The 23110-nt window shown below is 44.8% G+C and overlaps 1 protein-coding gene across 1 annotated transcript in view; it reads left to right on the forward strand.

The window, feature by feature from the left end:
- Nucleotides 1–20937: 20937 nt before the first annotated feature.
- LOC143774969 (uncharacterized) overlaps nucleotides 20938–23110 on the forward strand; it is a 76016-nt gene continuing 73843 nt past the window's right edge. The window contains exon 1 of the mRNA XM_077262779.1: nucleotides 20938–21037. Within this exon, the coding sequence (XP_077118894.1) occupies nucleotides 20938–21037 (100 nt within the window). The remainder of the gene's footprint in view (nucleotides 21038–23110) is intronic.

Below are 23110 nucleotides of genomic sequence, written 5' to 3' on the forward strand. Positions count from 1 at the left end.
TCCTTCCTACACCAATTCTTGAGCCACTTATTAACCTCCCTAATCTCCCGTTGCCTCTCTGGCGTGGCACGTGGTACAGGCAGTATTTCGGAAAATACCACGTTGGAGGTCCTTGCTTTCAGCTTGCAGCCTAATTCCCTGAAATCATCTTTAAGGACCTTCCACCTACCTCTAACTTTGACATTTGTGCCAATGTGCACCATGACCGCTGGGTCCTCACCAGCCCCTCCCAGTAATCTGTCCACCCGATCAGCGATGTGTCGGACTCGAGCGCCAGGTAGGCAGCACACCGTCCGACGATCCCTGTCTTTGTGACAGATTGCCCTATCTGTTCCCCTAATAATTGAGTCCCCCACTACCAGCACCTGTCTGGCCTGCCCTGCTCTCCTATTTCCCCCCTTACTGGAGCAGTCACTCCTCCGGCTTTCAGAGGACATGCCTGGCTGCAGCAGTGCTACCCCTGTACTGGCACCCCCCTCATCTGCCAACTTAGCAAACTTAATGGGGTGTGCCAGATCAGGACTAGCCTCCCTGGCACTCTTCCCTCTACCCCGCCTTCTATCTGTCACCCAGCTAACTGCCACACTGTCCTGCAGCTCCATCCTACCATCCCCCTCCTCATCTATCCCATTGAGCGTCTGCTCTGTGAGCAGAAGACTCCTCTCCATATTGTCTATGGATCTCAGTGTTGCCAGCTGCACATTTAGATCCAGTATCTGGGTTTCCAAATGCACAATGTACTCACATCTCGCACAGCAGTATGCACCCTCGACCGGCTGGTCAAGGACTGCATACATGTGGCAAGATGTACACTGGATGGCATTAACAATTGTGGAGCACATTTCCTAATGGGGATTGCAGCACACAGAAACGTTAATTAAAAATAAATACAAAGTATTAATTAAACCAAAAAAAAAACAAAAAAAACAAACAAACAAAATAAACAGAAGCAATTCCTCCCTTGGAAACTCCCTGATTCCAAAGTCACTGAATCACAAGTCACACACTTACCGCCGTTCACACTTACGCTCAGGTCACACTCAGCTCGCTCACACTCGCTGTGCTGAAGATTTATAGATTTTTTTTTTCTCTCTATCTCCCCTCAACAGCAATCCACCTTGCTGTTCAGATGCACTTCCAAAAAGGCCAGTGTGAACATGCTCCTATTTTGCATGCATATCAACTTATACTCCAGTTCATTTTTTTGTTGTTGAGTTTTTCATGCAGAAGACACTTCAAGACACGCCGTCATCTTTTTTGTCCGGAAGCAACTTATTTTTTGCTGCTTTTCAGTTGTCTTTTCTGACATCTTTTGGCCACTGGTTATTTATTTTTATTTTTTTTATTGTATTAAACAAACTAGGTTACTTCTTTTAACTGCTTTGAGTCTTTAGAAACCTGAAGCAGTTAAAAGAAGCCTGATCAGTGTTTGATCAGCATAATCAAACCGATTTACTTGGATGAGAGAAAAACGGCCAAGTGACTGTAGCCTTAGGCCTTATTCACACGTCAGTCAGTATTTGGTCAGTATTTTGCATCAGTGTTTGTATGCCATGGCCAGGAGTAGAACATCTGTTCTGTGTTTTGGAGACACTCTTGGTTTTGGCATGCAAATATTGATAAAAAAATACTGATGTCTGAATAAACACTTAGACTTACTGATCAGAGGTGCCTGACCACTTAAAGTGCCTAGGGCAGCATGATACAACCATAGTGAACGGAGTGGTAAGGAGTTGAACTGTGACATCTCCTATAGTGGATTGTGAATCCTACATTATCTACTATATATAGTGTTATCTTTCATTGTAATCCTGTATGTGATTGTAACAAGGTGGCACTGGGTGGTAGTCATAGCAGAGTCCACTAGGTCACAGTCAGTGAGCACCCCAGCCCCTTGCACATGAAATGACAGTTCAAGTCTCAGCCCCGAGTCACAGTGGGTTACCTCAGACATCTGGCTCCTCTCCATGCTGGAACAGATTCACCATGTGTCACACATTGTAGGGCCCAACAGTGGCAACTTGTATTTAATAAAGGTGATGAAGAAAGGTAGGTACAATTATTGAGCTGTCCCTATCTCCAGCAACGGCTGCATCAGCAGAGGCAGTAGCTCCAGACAAATTCCAGGAGCTGCAAGTCTCTTGGGTAACTTCCAGGCAGATCCCAGGTGCTGCAAGTGTCTTGTGGGGCACACACGCAGCCCCTGTGCCCGCTGCAGGACAGTCCACTGGCAGCTATGTTCCCCTGCAGGGATATAGCCAGCTCCCAGCAGGGGACTACACCCGGCCACAGGCAAGCCTGCTTGGGCACTCAGCTGCAGAGCAGACAGGGACTTCCTGTCTGCTTGGAAGCTGCTAGCCCAGCCTCCTGGGTTAACCCCTTCTGTCCCTGCTTCTAACATGTGCATAGCAAACACAGCACACTACAGTACATGTTAATAACAATGCAAAACACAAGGAACATCGCAGCACATACATTAGAATGATACAGCATAAAGAAATCAGATCAATATAGCATTAATGCATTAATAAACAGGTACACCGTCCGGGTACCGTATAAGGGGCATGGGCCCAGCACACAGGAGAGAGGGGTCACCACCACCCCACCACCTCCTTACACCTCTCCCCTCTAAAACATGGCCATCCCTGGCCATGACGACCCCTACAGTGTTTAAAACAGCACATATATACAAAAAACATCCGTGCAACAAATTTCAAGTAACATCAGTAGCAGAGTCCCAGTCTCTGGCTCAAAGCGGGTCCGCCTGACCCTGGTTCCCTTGCTCCTGGGACCAGTAAAACAGTCATCCTGGCCTGATGGCCAACTTATACATATATATATATATATATACACCGTCTTGACCCAGCTCGGTCCTCCTGGTCTAGCTCTCCCCCTCCCCCCTTTGACCAGATCACAGACTTAGCAGCAAATTGGTGCACTGTGCTTAACAGGGAGCCAGTTCAAGGTAAAAAGGGGACAAAGTTCTTGGTTAAGAGAATATAGTCCTTGCAACAGCCGCACGCACAGTCAGTTAACCCTCATAGGGTTATCAGGCCCGTGATCCGGCAAGGGGTGCAAACAACTGGGAGGAGGGGAAAAATAAACAAATACAGTCCTTAATCTGTGACCGTGGTGGCCACTCCTGACTCCTCAGTCCCTTGTCACCATGCAGGGCTCACTGCCCTCTTAAGGGACGTGGAACAGTCCCTTCACACTGTACAGGTGCAACCGACACAACTTACATTTTTCGTTAAAGGGGCCATGTCAATCAGTGCACCTCCGCTAGTTACTCTAATGGGCCGCATGCGGACCCTGTACCACAATATAGGTGTGAGATGAGGATCCGCTTGAGGAGGAGTCACCACTGTTCCTTCTGCTCCGCACCCCCTCCAGCGGCGGTCCCACAGCTCCTGGGGCTTTCAGCTCTGCTGTCACATTTGTGGCCGCCTCACTGCATCTAGGCTCTCTCCTGCACATCTGCAGAGACTGTGGCTGTGGCAACTGGATGCTCATCAGGTGGATTTTCTGCGGTATATCATCCTCCTGGTTGGAGGCCTTCTGCACAGCTACCGCATATGGCCCTTGGGGACCCTGCTTTTTAACAAAAGTAACGTGGTCCCTTAGTTGAAGGGGACCTCTGGAGACCACGGACCCAGCATTCACGTAGACCTTTTCTCCTGTCTGGGTCTCCTGAATGAATCCATATCCTTTGGCCAGGTTGAGGTGCCGGACCACTCCGCTGGTCATCTGGCCAGCTGCAGCTTCCCCAAAGGGGCGCTTCAATTCTCTGACAATACAGCGTTCCTCGCTCTCCACCGGCTGCTTGAAAGAATGCCACTCTCTCAGCTCCTCCAACCACCAGGCTTCAAAATGCAGGCCGGTCTCTGCCCAGGCCACGGATCGCCTCCAGTCCTGGCAGCCGATGCCGCCGCAAAAATGCAAAACACAAGGAACATCACAGCACGTACATTACAATGATATAGCATAAAGACATCAGATGAATATAACATTAATGCATTAATAAACAGGTACACCGTCCGGGTACAGCATAAGGGGCACGGGCCCAGCACACGGGAGAGAGGGGGCAGATGAGAGTCCCTGCCACCTCCTTACAAGATGATAATAACACTGCTGAAAAGCCTTCTGCAGTGTTACAGGAAGTTTGACACTAGAGTTAGAGTGAAAATTGCAAAATTTCTGATTTTATTTTAATATAGATCATGATATGAAAAATTTAAAAACAAAATAAAACCTGGTGACATGACCCTCCACCAGCAGCCATGTTATGTACAGCAGTGCTGGTCAGTGTGTAAGGAAAGTTTCACTAACAGCAAAACTAACGAGAGAAAGTGGCTGACCCCTTTAGCATAAAAATCTCATTTAAAATTTTAAATTGAGAACCTTCTCCAAATGCCGCTGTTCCGCAATTTTGGAACAGTCTTTTTTTTTCTGTGCCCCCCTGATGCCCAGAATAAAGATACTATTTTTTTCTTTCAACCATCTGAGTGAATATCACAGAACTTGTATTATAGAGGAGAACAAAGGCCCACAGAGAGGTTTCTCGGTATACGCCCAGTTGGATGTAAGGAAAATTTGCACCTTCATTACCAAAGGACAAAAAGTGCTAAAAATCCTTTGTATATCATAATCTCATCTAAAACAAGTATCTGTAGTGTCTCTTTATGGCACAAGAAGACAAACAAAGTGAAATAACCACTTTTGCTTAGAATGATTAGCGGAGTTTACCATTCTGATAAATATGTAAGCGCACCTCTCTGTAAGCATAAAATCTGTCTAGTTTTTCAGTATCTATTCCAACATGAATGAATTGGAAGAAGATCAATCTCTAAGACAACCTTGTGTGAATTTGGATGAGACAGCATTTCAGGTGAGATACTGATTCAGGTAAAAGATCAGCACTAAAGGTACCTTCACACGAAACGACATCGCTAGCGATCCGTGACGTTGCAGCGTCCTGGCTAGCGATATCGTTTCGTTTGACACGCAGCAGCGATCAGGATCCTGCTGTGATGTCGCTGGTCGCTGAATAAAGTCCAGAACTTTATTTGGTCGTCCGATCGCTGTGTATCGTTGTGTTTGAAAGCAAAAGCAACGATACCAGCGATGTTTTACACTGGTAACCAGGGTAAACATCGGGTTACCAAGCGCAGGGCCGCGCTTAGTAACCCGATGTTTACCCTGGTTACCAGCGTAAAAGTAAAAAAAACAAACAGTACATACTCACCTGCACGTCCCCCAGCGTCTGCTTCCTGACACTTACTGAGCGCCGGCCCTAAAGTGAAAGTGAAAGCACAGCGGTGACGTCACCGCTCTGCTGTTAGGGCCGGAGCTCAGTCAGTGTCAGGAAGCAGACGCTGGGGGACGCATGTAAGTATGTGCTGTTTGTTTTTTTTACTTTTACGCTGGTAACCAGGATAAACATCGGGTTACTAAGCGCGGCCCTGCGCTTAGCAACCCGATGTTTACCCTGGTTACCCGGGGACCTCGGCATCGTTGGTCGCTGGAGAGCGGTCTGTGTGACAGCTCTCCAGCGATCAAACAGCGACGCTGCAGCGATCGGCATCGTTGTCGCTATCGCTGCAGCGTCGCTTCGTGTGAAGGTACCTTAAAAGCACTATGCAAATTAGATTTACGGGGCAGACAGATGGCTATATTTCTCGGGCGAGGGTCGCATTGCAATCCTTGGACTGACCGTCAGCTCTCCTGCCCTGAGCATGACAGCTGCATAGAAATACATTACGATGTCCTGCTCAGGTCTGGAAAGGTGCCGGACCAGTCCGAGAATTGCAATCCGGTCCTCACACGAGAAATACGTCCTTATGTCTGATCACTAAAGCACCACTCCAGCGTTTTTTCAATTGGCAGTGCTGAAGTGGTGCTACTAACATAAGATCCCTGCACCTAACATTATACTCACAACCCACCCTCCTCGGCTCTTCCTGGCATCGCTCCAGTCCCACACCGCCATCTTGCAACCGGAAGTCAGAGGTAACGGTCACAAGCTTTCAGTGCACGTCTAGGAGAACCAGAACTAGGCTATCATAGACTTGCATTGACCCCCTGGCTCGAACCAGCAAACACTGGAGAGATTTGACAGGTCACAAACTGCTGGAGAACCACTTGAGCAGCACAGTTAACAGCAGAAGATGGTGGATAGTAGGTATATAACTAAGTGTGGGGGCCTTACATTACTAGCAGCACTGCAATAAAAAAAATGCTGAAGTGGTGCTTTAAAGAAGTTTGAATTGTCCGATATCCGCTGAAGCAGATGAACATCTATCAGGAGAATCAGCCATATTGAATCTAAGCGCTGAGCCTTCTACTCTCCCTGAAGTTGACCAGCAATGTCTAGTAGCAGCCTTCTTCACTTTCTCCATTGATGTTGCCTCTGGACTATAAGACGCAGGTATTTTTTAGCCAGGGATATTCTTGCTAAAAAGTTAATTTTATAGTCCAAAAGATACAGTAATAACTAGATTCCACTGAACTGTTAACAGGTGACTGGAGCAGTGAGATCTGCGGAATCCGCCATGTCTCGTCTCACTGAACTTCATAAAGTCGTTATGAGCCATCTGAGTCACGCAGTATCTGCAGGGACACAGTCTAAGAGGTAAATGTGTAGTCTTCTAAGGATCGCTAGGCAACTGTTTTGTATGATATTGGTAATTATTTGTGCCTGGGTTATTTTATATAAAATAATTTGTATTTAGTTGTTTTAGTTGTTTACAAATTATTTTTCTTCTCCGTGAACATAAGGCAACTGCAGAGTATGCAAAATGTGACCATTTGTGAGACTCCAGGCCATATATTATTACAAATGACATAGAAAAGTAGATAGAAAATTAATAAATAGTGAATGGTGGTATTTATGATTCTAAAATACCTACCAAAGAAGACATAAGCTATTACAACTGGTATGTAGGTAAAATGCAAAAAAAAGACATTAGGCAACAATCCCAAGAAAATGAATAAGCCAGTCATGTGAAGAAAATCTGCTATGGTTAATGTAGAACATACATTCAATAAGGTGTCCATCCAATATGAATGTAATGGGTAACAGGGCAATAATAAGGTATACCTAAAGAAATGGGGCAATACCCAAATGTAACATATTCATAAATTCATAAAAAGTTCATAAAGTGTGATATTGAATATCCATAAATAACTAGCGCAATAGTCAGATCATGCTACAGAGCAAAATTACTACCAATTAAATGATACAGGAAAGATATATATCTTGAAACCATGTTAGCCAGTGGATAGAAAAATATTTAGAATTGAGAGTCCTCAGTGGTTGATACCTTTTAATGGCTAACTGAGAAGATGGTAACAAATTGCAAGCTTTCGAGACTATTCAGGTCTCTTCATTAGGCATTGACTAATAGAAATTCTGAAGAATCACATATTTATGCATAACACAGCACAGAAAAATGCCATAGTTAAGACAGGTGACGTGAAGCAGAATTACCATTATGTGAGTGATAAAAAGTTATGTCCATAAATATTGGAACAGTTCATAGATAAGGAGTGTGAATGTTTTATTGCCCTCTGATTGGGGTTTGGTTCTGTTATGATGACCCCACAAGGTCTGAGGAGCAAATTCCTTAGTTGATGTAAAAAGACATAAATCCATGCGACACATTCATTTCTGCACTGAGAGTGTCAAAGGTCATCATCAGCTTATACTCCCAAACTCTTCTGTCTCTCTGAGATTTGAAGTTACCTTTTAATACAAGTAATTTCATGTCCATAATGCTATGTTCGGGGAGAAAAAAATGTATTGCCACAGGTAGTTCCATTCTTTTTTCTCTTTTTGTGTGACGATGAGAATTCATTCTTGTTCTAAGCTTTTGCCCTGTCTCCCCCACATACAGACCCCCAGTTGAACATTTAGTACAAATAATTAAGTACACAACATTAGAAGTGACGCAGCTGAAAGTATTATTATTATTATACATTTTTATAGCGCCATTTATTCCATGGAGCTTTACATGTGAACAGGGCAAATATAGACAAGTACAATAAACATGAGTAAAACAAGGCACACACAAGTACAGGAGGAGAGAGGACCCTGCCCACGAGGGCTCACAGTCTACAGGGGATGGGTGAGGATACACTAGGAGAGGGTAGAGTCAGTGGTCTCCCTCCTCCACGCTTCTTGACAATGCATCTCTCGTTATATCTTAAGGAGCTACAACATCCCTCTGGCTGCAGAATGCAGCCTCAGGGGCCGCATGCGACAAATGTGTTTGAGACCCCTGCTGTAAACTGGCTACAATGCCTCATAATTTTACAAACTGTGGGAGGATTTTTCAATACCAGTTCAAAGCAAAAGTGATTTAGTTGCCTGGAGCAAAACAAAAGCCCCAAAACAGTATATACCTATATAAAACACACAAACACAATACATAGCTATATATAAAACACAGAGTAGATAGCTCTATATAATACACACCTGTACTATATACGTGTATGTATTCCACTCTTGTGTGCTATATATAGGTATTTATTTACCGATTTCTATATTGTACACAGGTTCAGCATAACCAGATAGTAATGGCAGGTGGTGGAGCTCCGAGCACAGTGCGTGCAGACGCGGCTCTGCATATGCTGAAAGCAGGAAGTTGTGTAGGTAGGAGGAGGAGCTAAACAGGCAGTCACAGAGATTTGGGGCACTGCATTTACAATACGGGCCAATGCACCAAATCAAAGTGCCTAGCGATGCCATTGAGTAGCCTGAAATCATGGCCTGAACCGTCTCTGGACTTTTATTTTTTTTGTTCTCATTTGCATATCATTAACATGTCTAACCATCTTGTGATTTCCATAAATCCACGACTTTCCCTTCTTTGTTGGTGCAATTTCAATTTTGAATGTAGGTCAGTCATACTGACAGGCTGGGTATTTTAGGTAACTACGCTATATGCACGATGCTTGTACTTTAGATACAGTATTTAGCAGTCCTGCTTTTTGACCTGCATTACGCATGTCCATTTAATTGGTAGAAAAATGTTTAAAATTGAGAGTCCTCAGTGGTTGATACCTTTTAATAGCTAACTGAAAAGATGGTAACAAATTACAAGCTTTCGAGACTATTCAGGTCTCTTCATCAGGCATTGACTAATAGAAATTCTGAAGAATCACATATTTATGCATAACGCAGCACAGAAAAATGAAATAGATAAGACAGGTGACGTGAAGCAGAATTACCATTATGTGAGTGATAAACAGTTATGTCCATAAATATTGGAACAGTTCATAGATAAGGAGTGTGAATGTTTTATTGCCCTCTGATTGGGGTTTGGTTCTGTTATGATGACCCCACAAGGTCTGAGGAGCAAATTCCTTAGTTGATGTAAAAAGACATAAATCCATGCGACACATTCATTTCTGCACTGAGAGTGTCAAAGATCATCATCAGCTTATACTCCCAAACTCTTCTGTGTTTCTGAGATTTGAAGTTACCTTTTAATACAAGTAATTTCATGTCCATAATGCTATGATCGGGGAGAAAAAAATGTATTGCCACAGGTAGTTCCATTCTTTTTTCTCTTTTTGTGTGGCGATGAGAATTCATTCTTGTTCTAAGCTTTTGCCCTGTCTCCCCCACATACAGACCCCCAGTTGAACATTTAGTACAAATAATTAAGTACATAACATTAGAAGTGAGGCAGCTGAAAGTATTATTATTATTATTATACATTTTTATAGCGCCATTTATTCCATGGAGCTTTACATGTGAACAGGGCAAATATAGACAAGTACAATAAACATGAGTAAAACAAGGCACACACAAGTACACGAGGAGAGAGGACCCTGCCCACGAGGGCTCACAGTCTACAGGGGATGGGTGAGGATACACTAGGAGAGGGTAGAGTTGGACATGCGGCGGTTCAGCAGACAGAGGATCGCTGCAGGTTGTAGGCTTGAAAGAAGAGGTGGGTCTTCAGGTTCCTTTTGAAGGTTTCCGTGGTAGGCGAGAACCTGATGTGTTGCGGTAGAGAGTTGCAGAGTATAGGGGAAGCACGGGAGAAGTCTTATATGCGGTTGCGGGAGGAAGAGATGAGAGAGGAGTAGAGAAGCAGATCATGAGAGGATCGAAGGTTGCGTGTAGGTAGGTACCAGGAGACTATGTCACAGATGTATGGAGGAGACAGGTTGTGAATGGCTTTGTATGTCATTGTTAGTGTTTTGAACTGTAGACTCTGGGCAATATGAAGCCAATGAAGGGCATGGCAGAGAGGAGAGGCTGGGGAATAACGGGGAGACAGGTGGATTAGTTGGGCAGCAGAGTTTAGGATGGATTGGAGTGGCGCCAGAGTGCTAGGGGAGAGGCCAGAGAGTAGGAGGTTGCAGTAGTCGAGGCGGGAGAAGATAAGGGCATGCACTAGTGTTTTTGTGGTTTCATGATCAAGGAATGCACGGATCCGGGAAATGTTTTTGAGTTGGAATCAACAGGAGGAGGCAAGGGCTTGGATATGTGGCTTGAAGGAGAGTGCAGAGTCAAGGATCACCCTGAGGCACCGAGCGTGCGGGACTGGGGAAAGTAAGCAGCCATTGACATTGATGAATAGGTCGGGTGGAGGGGTAGAGTAAGGTGGGGGAAAGATGATGAATTCTGTTTTGTCCATGTTGAGTTTTAGAAAGCAAGCAGAAAAGAAAGATGAAATAGCAGACAGACATTGTGGGATTTTGGTCAGTAAGGAAGTGAGGTCAGGTCCAGATAGGTAGATCTGTGTGTCATCAGCGTAGAGATGATATTGTAAACCGTGGGATTCTATGAGCTGTCCCAGGCCGAAGGTGTAGATGGAGAAGAGTAGGGGCCCTAGAACCGAGTCTTGGGGAACACCGACAGACAGGGGGCAAGATGAGGAGGTGGTGTGGGAGAGAGACACTGAATGTCTGGTCTGTTAGATAGGGTGAGATCTATGATAGAGGCATGTCTGTGATGCCAAGAAATTAGAGAATCTGTAACAAGAGGGCATGGTCCACAGTGTCAAAGGCAGAAGACATGTCCAGGAGAAGGACAGAGTAGTGTTGCTTGCTCTTGGCGGTTAGTAGGTCTTTGGTCACTTTAGTTAGGGCAGTTTCAGTTGAGTGATATGGTCGGAAGCCATATTGTAACAAGTCAAAGAGGGGGCAGGAGGAGACGTGGGAGAACAGTTCAAGATGGACATGCATATTTGTTCAGAGCGGCCTATCACATTTCCTAATCAGTCATTTTATGTTTGTGTGTAGCCCATTCACTACTTCCATCCATCCCCCACTCCCTGAAGATGGCTGGACCATCATTGTAAATACATCATTGTAAATACACACCTGTACTTTGTATCTCCCCCACCTCATGGTAGATTGTAAGCTCTCACAAGCAGGATCGTCTTATTGTGCTTTAATTATTGTATTGTTAACGTTGTTACTTACGACTGTTGTGTTTGAAACTGTTAAACTGTAAAGCGCTGCGGAATATTTTGGCGCTATATAAATAAAGATTATTATTATTATTATTATTTAAGAGCTGTTTAGGGTTGTGAGTCAGGGAGGATATGAGAGATGAGAAGTAGGTTTGTTTAGCGGCAGTGAGAGTGCACTTGAAGCTGATGAGGGACTGCTTGTATGTGATGAAGTGCTCAGCAGAACGGGATCTCTTCCATATCTGCCCAGCAACCCTGGAAGCCCGTCTCAGTTCTTTGGTCAGGTTGGTCAGCCAGGGCTGTCTGTTGATTGTACGAGTTTTGCTATGTGTGAGGGGGGAAGCCGAATCAAGTGTAGCTGTTATTGTGGTGTTATAAAAAGTGGCAGCAGCATCTGTGTCATGGAAGGAAGCTATGTCTGTAAGAAGGAGAAGGGACTCAGAGAGTGAGTGTAAATTTAGGTGTTTGAGATCTGGTATCTTGTAGTCCTGATGTGAATTGGTGATCTTTATCTTGTCCGTGGGCATTATAAATGGACAGGTTTTAAATTTTTCCTGGTTGCAAGGAAAGGTTCCTGCAGCTGTTGGAGAGGACAGGGAGCTTCTGACAATGATGTTTCTTAGATTTGGGGGCTGCCTAAAACACAGTAGTGGGGTGTCTGGAAAAATGGATTGTAAGCGGGCATCTTTTTGTAGTAAAGGTTGTAATTTCCATGCAGCTCCCCTTAGCACCTCCAGATTTGGATTGGAGGTGACAACTAGAGGCACCCGATTATTTTCTTCTTTAGCTTTGTAATGTAGCAGGTGATTCTTTGATATTCTAATTGCTCTTGTAATTTGGTTTTGAATTGTTCTTGGATGGTATCCGATTCAAAAAGGTCTTTCTGAGGCAACCAAGGTGTCCATCTCTATCCATGGGGTTGGAACATATACGATTGTATCTGGTGGCTTGGCTATAGACAATAGAGTTTTTTATGTGTTTTGGATTGAAACTGTCCCATTTAAGGTATGTTGGATGGTTGATTGGTTTCTGATACAGGGATGTTTCTATTTCACTGTTCTGCAGCTTAATGATGGTGTCCAAAAAGTTAATTTCAGTGCAGGAGCAGTTGAGTGTTAAGTTGATAGTAGGATGAAATTGATTAAACTGTTCATGGAACGTCTTTAGCTGTGGCTCAGACTCCGTCCAGATGATTAAAATATCATCAATGTAGTGGTAGTAGGCCAGAGGCCTGATGGGACATGAGGACAAAAAATCGCTTTCAAGCTTGGCCATGAAAAGATTTGCATACTGTGGGGCCATTTTACTTCCCATTGCTGTGCCACTCTTCTGTAGATATATCTTGTTGTCAAATTCAAAGTAATTGCGGGTGAGGATGAATTTTCACCACAGAATCAGCATCAGTCACTGTGCTTTCCAAGAAAAATTTGCAGGCATTTAATCCATATCCTGGTGTGGGATATTAGAGTACAAAGATTCCACATCCATGGTGGCGAGAAGGTTCCTTCTGGTAGAGGACCTATTGCTGATAGTTTATTCAATAGGTCAGTTGTGTCCTGAATGAAGCTGAGTGTATCCTTTACCAGTGTTTTAAGAATACCCTCTACCCATCCAGATACCTGCTTAGTAAGGGTGCCCACACATGAAATAATTGGTCTTCCTGGATTTCCAGATACCAGGTACTTTCATCTGCGTCACTTCTAATGTAGTGTACTTAATTATCTGTACTAAATGTCCAACTGGGGGTCTGTATGTGGGGGAGACAGAGCAAAAGCTTAGAGCAAGAATGAATTCTCCTTGCCACACAATAAGAGAAAAAAGAATGGATCTACCTGTGGCAATACATTTTTGTCTCCCCGATCATAGCATTATTGACATGAAATTACTTGTATTAAAAGGTAACTTCAAATCTCAGAGACACAGAAGAGTTTGGGAGTATAAGCTGATGATGGCCTTTGACACTCTCAGTGCAGGAATGAATGTGTCACATGGATATATGTCTTTTTACATCAACTAAGGAATTTGCTCCTCAGGCCATGTGGGGTCATCATAATAGAACCAGACCCTAATCTGAGGACAATAAAACATTCACACCCCTTATCTATGAACTGTCCCAATATTTAAGGACATAACTGTTTATCACTCACATAATGGTAATTCTGCTTCACGTCACTTGTCTTATCTATTTCTTTTTTCTGTGCTGTGTTATGCATAAATATGTGATTCTTCAGAATTTCTATTAGTCAATGCCTGATGAAGAGACCTTAATAGTCTCGAAAGCTTGCAATTTGTTACCATCTTTTCAGTTAGCCATTAAAAGGAGGACCACTGAGGACTCTCAATTCTAAATATTTTTCTACCAATTAAATGGACATGCGTAATGCAGGTCAAAAAGCAGGACTGCTAAATACTGTATCTAAAGTACAAGTATCGTGCATATAGCGTAGTTACCTAAAATACCCGGCCTGTCAGTATGACTGACCTACATTCAAAATTGAAATTGCACCAACAAAAAAGGGAAAGTCGTGGATTTATGGAAATCACAAGATGGTTAGACATGTTAATGATATGCAAATGAGAACAAAAAAAATAAAAGTCCAGAGACGGGTCAGGCCATGACTTCAGGCTACTCAATAATAATAATAATAATAATAATTTTATTTATATAGCGCCAACATATTCCGCAGCGCTTTACAACTTATAGAGGGGACTTGTACAGACAATAGACATTTCAGCATAACAGAAATCACAGTTCAAAACAGATACCAGGAGGAATGATGGCCCTGCTCGCAGCTTACAAACTATGAGGAAAAGGGGAGACACGAGAGGTGGATGGTAACAATTGCTTTAGTTATTTGGACCAGCCATAGTGTAAGGCTCGAGTGTTCATGTAAAGCTGCATGAACCAATTAACAGCCTAAGTATGTAGCAGTACAGACACAGAGGCTATTGACTGCATAGAGTGTATGAGAACATGATGCGAGGAACCTCTTTTTTTTTTTTAAGGCCACACAGGGATAGTTAGTAGGGTTGAGCGACCTTTAGTTTTTTAGGGTCGAGTCGGGTTTTGTGAAACCCGACTGTCTTAAAAGTCGGGTCGAGTGAAATCGGCCGACCACCGTGAAAAGTCGGGTTTCGGCCGAAACACGAAACCCAATGAAGGAAATTTTTTTTTTTTTTATTCTCTCTCTCTCTCTCTCTCCCCCGACCCCGTCCCCGCACAGAAAATTTCGTATTGCACGTTCCAAATCCCTACTGCGCACAAGCGATAACATGACGATAGGCGTTCACTCCCCTAAGACCTATGTCATCACTCTGCCCACGCTCATTCATTGGCTGAAAAAATGGCGCTAAACGCGTCATACGAAACGCGACTTTGGCGCCAAGTTACCGCAAGTTACCGCATGGCCGACCCCGCACAGGGATCGGGTCGGGTTTCATGAGACGCCGACTTTGCCAAAAGTCGGCGACTTATGAAAATGAACGACCCGTTTCGCTCAACCCTAATAGTTAGGTTAATGCGTTGAGGCGGTAGGCCAGCCTGAACAAATGCGTTTTTAGGGCACGCTTAAAACTGTGGGGATTGGGGATTAATCGTATTAACCTAGGTAGTGCATTCCAAAGAATCGGCGCAGCACGTGTAAAGTCTTGGAGACGGGAATGGGAGGTTCTGATTATTGAGGATGCTAACCTGAGGTCAACAGCGGAGCGGAGGGCACGGGTAGGGTGGTAGACTGAGACCAGAGAGGAGATGTAGGGTGGTGCTGAGCCATGGAGTGCTTTGTGTATGAGGGTAGTAGTTTTGTACTGGATTCTGGAGTGGATGGGTAGCCAGTGTAATGACTGGCACAAGGTAGAGGCATCGGTGTAACGGTTGGTGAGGAATATGATCCTGGCAGCAGCATTCAGGACAGATTGGAGCGGGGAGAGTTTGGCAAGAGGGAGGCCGATTAGTAGAGAGTTACAATAGTCCAGACGAGAATAAATAAGTGAGACAGTAAGAGTTTTTGCAGAGTCGAAAGTAAGAAAAGGGCGAATTCTAGAAATGTTTTTGAGATGCAGATAAGAAGAGCGAGCCAATGATCAGATGTGGGGGGTGAATGAAAGCTCGGAATCAAGGATGACCCCAAGGCAGCGGGCATGTTGCTTGGGAGTAATGGTGGAACCACACACGGAGATGGCAATGTCAGGCAAAGGTAGGTTAGTAGAGGGAGAGAACACGAGGAGTTCAGTTTTTGACAGGTTCAGTTTCAGATAGAGGGAGGACATGATGTTAGAGACAGCGGTAAGACAATCACTGGTGTTTTCTAAGAAGGTCGGAGTGAAAGCAGGAGAAGAGGTGTATAATTGGGTGTCGTCAGCATAGAGATGGTACTGGAAACCAAATCTACTGATTGTTTGTCCAATAGGGGCAGTATACAAAGAGAAGAGGAGGGGGCCTAGGACTGATCCTTGAGGAACCCCAACAGTAAGGGGAAGGTGAGAGGAGGAGGAACCAGCAAAACATACAGTGAAGGATCGGTCAGAGAGATAGGAGGAGAACCAAGAGAGAACAGTGTCCTTGATGCCGATGGAGCGGAGCATAGTGAGGAGGAGCTGATGATCCACAGTGTCGAATGCTGCGGAAAGATCCAAGAGAATTAGCATGGAGTAGTGTAGTGACCATTAGATTTAGCTGTTAGTAGGTCATTAGAGACTTTAGTGAGGGCAGTTTCAGTAGAGTGTAAAGAGCGGAAGCCAGATTGAAGAGGGTCGAGAAGAGAGTTATCTGAGAGATAGCGGGTAAGACGGGAGTGGACCAGGCGTTCCAGGAGTTTAGAGATGAAGGGAAGATTAGAGACAGGTCTATAATTAGCGGCACAGTTTTGGTCGAGGGAGGGTTTTTTAAGTAATGGATGTATGATGGCATGCTTAAATGAGGAGGGAAAAATACCGGAAGTGAGGGAAAGGTTGAATATTTTTGTTATGTGAGATAACTCAAGATAGTACACAGCTCAAACTGTTCCATAACCCATATGATGAACACCGTAAAAAATACACATAAATTGTAGCTTTTTCACTATAAAGACACATAATAAAATGTAATAAAAAGCGTTCAAAAAGTTGTACTGAAAAAAAATGGCATCACTGCAAAAGTAATCTCGTCCTATGTGCAGCCCATTTACCTGGCTGAGTTTTGAAACGCCCGATTTAAAGGGAACCTGTCATCAGAGATATTCCACATTGGTTAAAAACGCTCCTAAAATTGAACCTCACACGAAACTCATGCTGCCCAAATGAAGGGAACGTGAATCAGCATCTGGCTGCTTTATTATAGCCATGCATGTGTTACTCTGCAACATACCCTGCTTTAAAAAGCTGACCAGGAACTAATGAACCAATTTATTAAGCATTAATGAGTATTAATAAAACACCAGTCTTAATGAGGGGCGTTCTGAGTAAGATGTTTCTAATTCATTAAGAGGGACATGCCACTTAATATTTTAGGTACATGTCAAAACTGCTGTGTGCTTCCACCAGAAATGGTACTCGGGGGGCGTGGCTATGTAGCCGGAGAAGAAGGATGCACTGAGTGAGAGCTCCATATATCCTAATTTAATCCTGCCATATATACCTTATATTAGCAAGCGATACCGACAGGGGCTGGAACCCCACATTCTGAGGAACCTTGTGGGCCCTCCGGATGGCTGCTGCGGTGATCTGAGGCGGCGGGAGCTGCAAGGACAGAGACGCCAGGAGACTCCACGTGCAGTGGCAGCTATCTTCGGTGCGCGCGCTCCGGGACACAGGACGCGGTGCCGTCTCCTGTTGAAGCCGGGCTTTCTCCTCATCGGAGCTGACGGTGGCAGGATCGCCGCGGTGAGAGCTGTGTTTGTGCACAGAAGCTGGGATTCCAGAGGGGGATAGCGGTGCCCACGGGGAGCAGCGGCCATTAATACAGCGCGCTCCCTAACAGCAAGGGGAGCGGCGCCTCATATACCTGCGGTGCTGCTTGGAAGGTGAACGCGTATATAAGGAACTAGAGGGGTGGTGCGGTGTGTGCCCTGAAATATCGGGCCCTGCGCCCCCCCTATCATACAGCCAGTTCATTTAACAGCATCATAATATTGGGAATTAACTCCCTCCCTGCTACCCCCCCCCCCCCCGTGTGCAGACTGTGAGCCCGCTCAGTTATATAGGGCCCAAGTAAACATTAAAAACGACCACCCTGTGATCCTCATTATCAATATCTGCCAATCTCGTGGCCTCTTTGGAGTACAGTCCAATACTATACAGGACCTGAAGTCAGATTTCGGTTTATCTACAACTATAATTGTGATTACTTTGTGGAGTTCTTTTAACTGCCTACCATGCAACACTCTAAGGGAGCAGGGGCTGCCGATAAATTGAGGAGATTCGCCAGAGATGATTCCTCTGATAACGTGCGCACTCTCAGAAATAACCCTGCACCTGCCCAGCGTAAGGGCCGTCCTTCTGATAGTAATGAGGAGGGAGAACAAGATGAACTGACTCTTAAACAAGCATCTGAGCAGTTAATGCAGGCTATCTCCCTCACTAGATCTTCTCTTACGGAGAAAATAGAGGATGTGCATACTGAGATGGTCCGTTTGCGACACGACATGCAAGCTATGAGAGGGCGTATTTCGGAGGTTGAAACCAGAGTGTCTCATATAGAAGATACTATCACTCCTATGGAGGCTAAACTGACAAAAGCTGCTGGCTCCGTAAACACTTGGAAACAAAAGGCGGATGATTTGGAAAACAGACTGCGTCGCAACAATATTCGAATTATCGGTCTCCCGGAACGTTCGGAGGGTCAGCAGCCTGAGCAATTCCTGGAAGACTGGCTTAAGACCACCCTGGGGGACGGATTCTCCTCAACATTTTCGGTGGAAAGGGCCCATAGGGTCCCAACGAGACCTCTTCCCCCTGGAACTCCACCTCGACCTTTTCTGGCACGCCTCCTTAATTGCAGAGATAGAGATGCTATTCTCCATTTGGCACAGCAGAAGGGCCCCATCAAACTCAACAATGCTATCATATCGATTTTTCCGGACTTCTACATGGAGCTCCAGAAACAGCGAGCACGATTTATGGAAGTCAAGAAGCGACTTAGAGACAAGAATATCATCTATTCCATGCTCTATCCAGCCCGGCTCCGCATTGTCCATGACGGATCCTCTCTGTTCTTTGCAGACCCAGCAGAGGTAGCCGAATGATTGCGGTCTCACAGGGGGTCCAATGCGAAAAACTCCTAATTTGGGATCTTTATCTAATGGCAATATAAATAGAGCTCTTCGCGTGGGTGCGAAAGATGTCAACAATACCGGACACTGAATTCAGTGAGGGTATCCCCAGTTCTATTTGACTGTAGGAGTATGGAAGCATGCTCCTCCATTGTTCAAGTTCTGTTGGGTTTGATTTTATACACTAGTTTGACTGTTTGATGTATACGGTTACCGCCAATATTAATTTTTTGCTCTGTGAGGTGTCTCTGAATCACGCCCGAATAACGTTGACATATATTATTTTTCCCTTTAAATATAAATATGGGATCTGAAATTATATATATGACTTGGAACATATGGGGTATTAAGACTCCTCGGAAGAAAATCAAGGTATTTTCACAGATCAAAAAACACAATCCTCATGTTATGGCATTAGTGGAGACACACCTGACTAGGGATATGGTTCGATGTATACAAAAGCCATGGGTACAGTGGTCGCTACATGCATTTCACACTAGCTACTCAAGAGAGATCTCTTTGTTGATACACAGAGGGGTAAAGGTACCTTCACACTAAACGATATCGCTAGCGATCCGTGATGTTGCAGCGTCCTGGCTAGCGATATCGTTGTGTTTGACACGCAGCAGCGATCAGGATCCTGCTGTGATATCGCTGGTCGTTGATTAAAGTTCAGAACTTTATTTGGTCGTCAGATCGCCGTGTATCGTTGTGTTTGACAGCAAAAGCAACGATACCAGCGATGTTTTACAATGGTAACCAGGGTAAATATCGGGTTACTAAGTGCAGGGCCGCGCTTAGTAACCCGATGTTTACCCTGGTTACCAGTGTAAAATGTAAAAAAACAAACAGTACATACTCACCCTCTGATGTCTGTCACACGTCCCTCGCCGTCCGCTTCCTGCACTGACTGAGCGCCGGCCGCAAAGTGAAAGTACAGCACAGCGGTGACGTCACAGCTCTGCTGTTAGGGCCGGCGCTCAGTCAGTGCAGGAAGCGGACGGCGAGGGACGTGAAGGTGAGTATGTAGTGTTTGTTTTTTTACATTTTACACTGGTAACCAGGGTAAACATCGGGTTACTAAGCCCGGCCCTGCGCTTAGCAACCCGATGTTTACCCTGGTTACCCGGGGACCACGGCATCGTTGGTCGCTGGAGAGCGGTCTGTGTGACAGCTCTCCAGCGACCAAACAGCGACACTGCAGCGATCGGCATCGTTGTCTGTATCGCTGCAGCGTCGCTTAGTGTGACGGTACCTTTAGATGGGAGGCGAGAGAAGCACGGCGAGATCCTGAGGGCCGTTTTGTCTTTGTACATGCAATTCTTAATTCGTGTAAATATGTGATACTATGTGTTTATAATCCTCCCCCCGCTAATATGTCGGTTCTCCGTATGGCATTGGGTTTCTCCTTAAAATATCCAGATGCAAACGTTATCTGTATGGGTGACTTTAAAGGGAACCTGTCACCACGTTTTTGGAAGATGGGATAAAAATAGCGTTAAATAGGGGCAGAGGTGGGCGTTACATTAGTGTGTGTGTTATGCGTTTATTACCCACCTAAGTTGCCGAAATAACTTTGCAAAGTCTCCGTTTTCGCCTGTCAATCAGGCTGGTCAGGTCACATGGGCGTGGTGTCTTCACCAAGATTTGGCGTAGTTTTCCGTTGGTGGCGTAGTGGTGTGCGCATGCCCAAAGTCCGGAATCCTCTTCCAGGGGATTTAAAATAGCGCGGTGTTCGTTATTGCATTGGTGATCGGTGGGCGCGGCCATCTTCCTTTGGCCGCGCGTGCGCAGAAGCGGCGCTCTGCTGGCCGCGGCTTCAGGAAAATGGCCGCGGGATGCCGCGCGTGCGCAGATGGATATCGCGGCGGCCATTTTCCTGAAGCCGCGGCCAGCAGAGCGCCGCTTCTGCGCACGCGCGGCCAAAGGAAGATGGCCGCGCCCACCGATCACCAATGCAATAACGAACACCGCGCTATTTTAAATCCCCTGGAAGAGGATTCCGGACTTTGGGCATGCGCACACCACTACGCCACCAACGGAAAACTACGCCAAATCTGGGGGAAGACAACGCCCATGCGACCTGACCAGCCTGATTGACAGGCGAAAACGGAGACTTTGCAAAGTTATTTCGGCAACTTAGGTGGGTAATAAACGCATAACACACACACTAATGTAACGCCCACCTCTGCCCCTATTTAACGCTATTTTTATCCCATCTTCCAAAAACGTGGTGACAGGTTCCCTTTAACCTAGTCATGGATCATTCCATGGACAGAGTAAGATTGGATAACACAGTATCCGGGGAGTCTTTGCCTCAGTCCCCTTCCCAGCTGGCACTGTTTATGGATGGCAGCGGTTGGTTGGACTTGTGGAGAATGAGGCACCCGGAGGTTAGGGGGTATACTTGCCACTCATCCACTAAACAATCTTTATCTCATATAGACTATACAGTTAGGTCCATATATATTTGGACAGAGACAACATTTTTCTCATTTTGGTTATAGACATTACCACAATGAATTTTAAACAAAACAATTCAGATGCAGTTGAAGTTCAGACTTTCAGCTTTCATTTGAGGGTATCCACATTAAAATTGGATGAAGGGTTTATGAGTTTCAGCTCCTTAACATGTGCCACCCTGTTTTTAAAGGGACCAAAAGTAATTGGACAGATTCAATAATTTTAAATAAAATGTTCATTTCTAGTACTTGGTTGAAAACCCTTTGTTGGCAATGACTGCCTGAAGTCTTGAACTCATGGACATCACCAGACGCTGTGTTTCCTCCTTTTTGATGCTCTGCCACGCCTTCACTGCGGTGGTTTTCAGTTGCTGTTTGTTTGTGGGCCTTTCTGTCTGAAGTTTAGTCTTTAACAAGTGAAATGCATGCTCAATTGGGTTGAGATCAGGTGACTGACTTGGCCATTCAAGAATATTCCACTTCTTTGCTTTAATAGACTCCTGGGTTGCTTTGGCTTCATGTTTTGGGTCATTGTCCATCTGTAGTATGAAACGACGACCAATCAGTTTTGCTGCATTTGGCTGGATCTGAGCACACAGTATGGCTCTGAATACCTCAGAATTCATTTGGCTGCTTCTGTCCTGTGTCACATCATCAATAAACACTAGTGACCCCGTGCCACTGGCAGCCATGCATGCCCAAGCCATCACACTGCCTCCGCCGTGTTTTACAGATGATGTGGTATGCTTTGGATCATGAGCTGTACCAAGCCTTCGCCATACTTTTCTCTTTCCATCATTCTGGTAGAGGTTGATCTTGGTTTCATCTGTCCAAAGAATGCTCTTCCTGAACTGTGCTGGCTTTTTTAGATGTTTTTTAGCAAAGTCCAGACTAGCCTTTTTATTCTTGACACTTATGAGTGGCTTGCACCGTGCAGTGAACCCTCTGTATTTACTTTCATGCAGTCTTCTCTTTATGATAGATTTGGATATTGATATGCCGACCTCCGGGAGAGTGTTGGTCACTTGGTTGGCTGTTGTGAAGGGGTTTCTCTTCACCATGGAGATTATTCTGCGATCACCCACCACTGTTGTCTTCCGTGGGCGCCCAGGTCTTTTTGCATTGATGAGATCACCAGTGCTTTCTTTCCTTCTCAGGATGTACCAAACTGTACATTTTGCCACTCCTAATATTGTAGCAATTTCTCAGATGGGTTTTTTCTCTGTTTTCACAGCTTAAGAATGGCTTGTTTCACCTTCATGGAGAGCACTTTTGACCGCATGTTTACTTCATAGGAAAACCTTCCAAATGCAAGCACCACACCTCAAATCAACTCCAGGCCTTTTATCTGCTTAAGTTGAGAATGACATAATGAAGGGATTGCCCACACCTGTCCATGAAATAGCCTTGGAGTCAATTGTCCAATTACTTTTGGTCCCTTTAAAAAACAGGGTGGCACATGTTAAGGAGCTGAAACTCCTAAACTCTTCATCCAATTTTAATATGGATACCCTCAAATGAAAGCTAAAAGTCTGAACTTCAACTGCATCTGAATTGTTTTGTTTAAAATTAAATTGTGGTAATGTCTATAACCAAAATGAGAAAAATGTTGTCTCTGTCCAAATATATATGGACCTAACTGTATATTTGGATCTAGTGGTGTGGCACTGCAGGTGGATAGTGTTGACCATGGCAGCAGAGGGATTTCAGACCACAGTCCAGTAGTTCTTAAACTTAAATATGGGCAGTCCAATAACAAAAGATCCTGCAAATTAAACCCTTTCTGGTTGAAATTAATAGATTCTAGTGATAGGACAATTGACCAATTAAATTGTTTTGTTTTAACACATCCGGAACCCCAGAATCTTGGTTTATTTTGGGACACCCTGAAGGCATATTTAAGGGGGTGCTTGTCCTCTACAATTTCCTACATTAAAAGGGTAACGGCAGGGGAGGATGATGAGGTGGA

The sequence above is a fragment of the Ranitomeya variabilis genome, chromosome 5 (genome assembly GCF_051348905.1).
Source record: "Ranitomeya variabilis isolate aRanVar5 chromosome 5, aRanVar5.hap1, whole genome shotgun sequence".
Lineage (NCBI taxonomy): Eukaryota > Metazoa > Chordata > Amphibia > Anura > Dendrobatidae > Ranitomeya > Ranitomeya variabilis.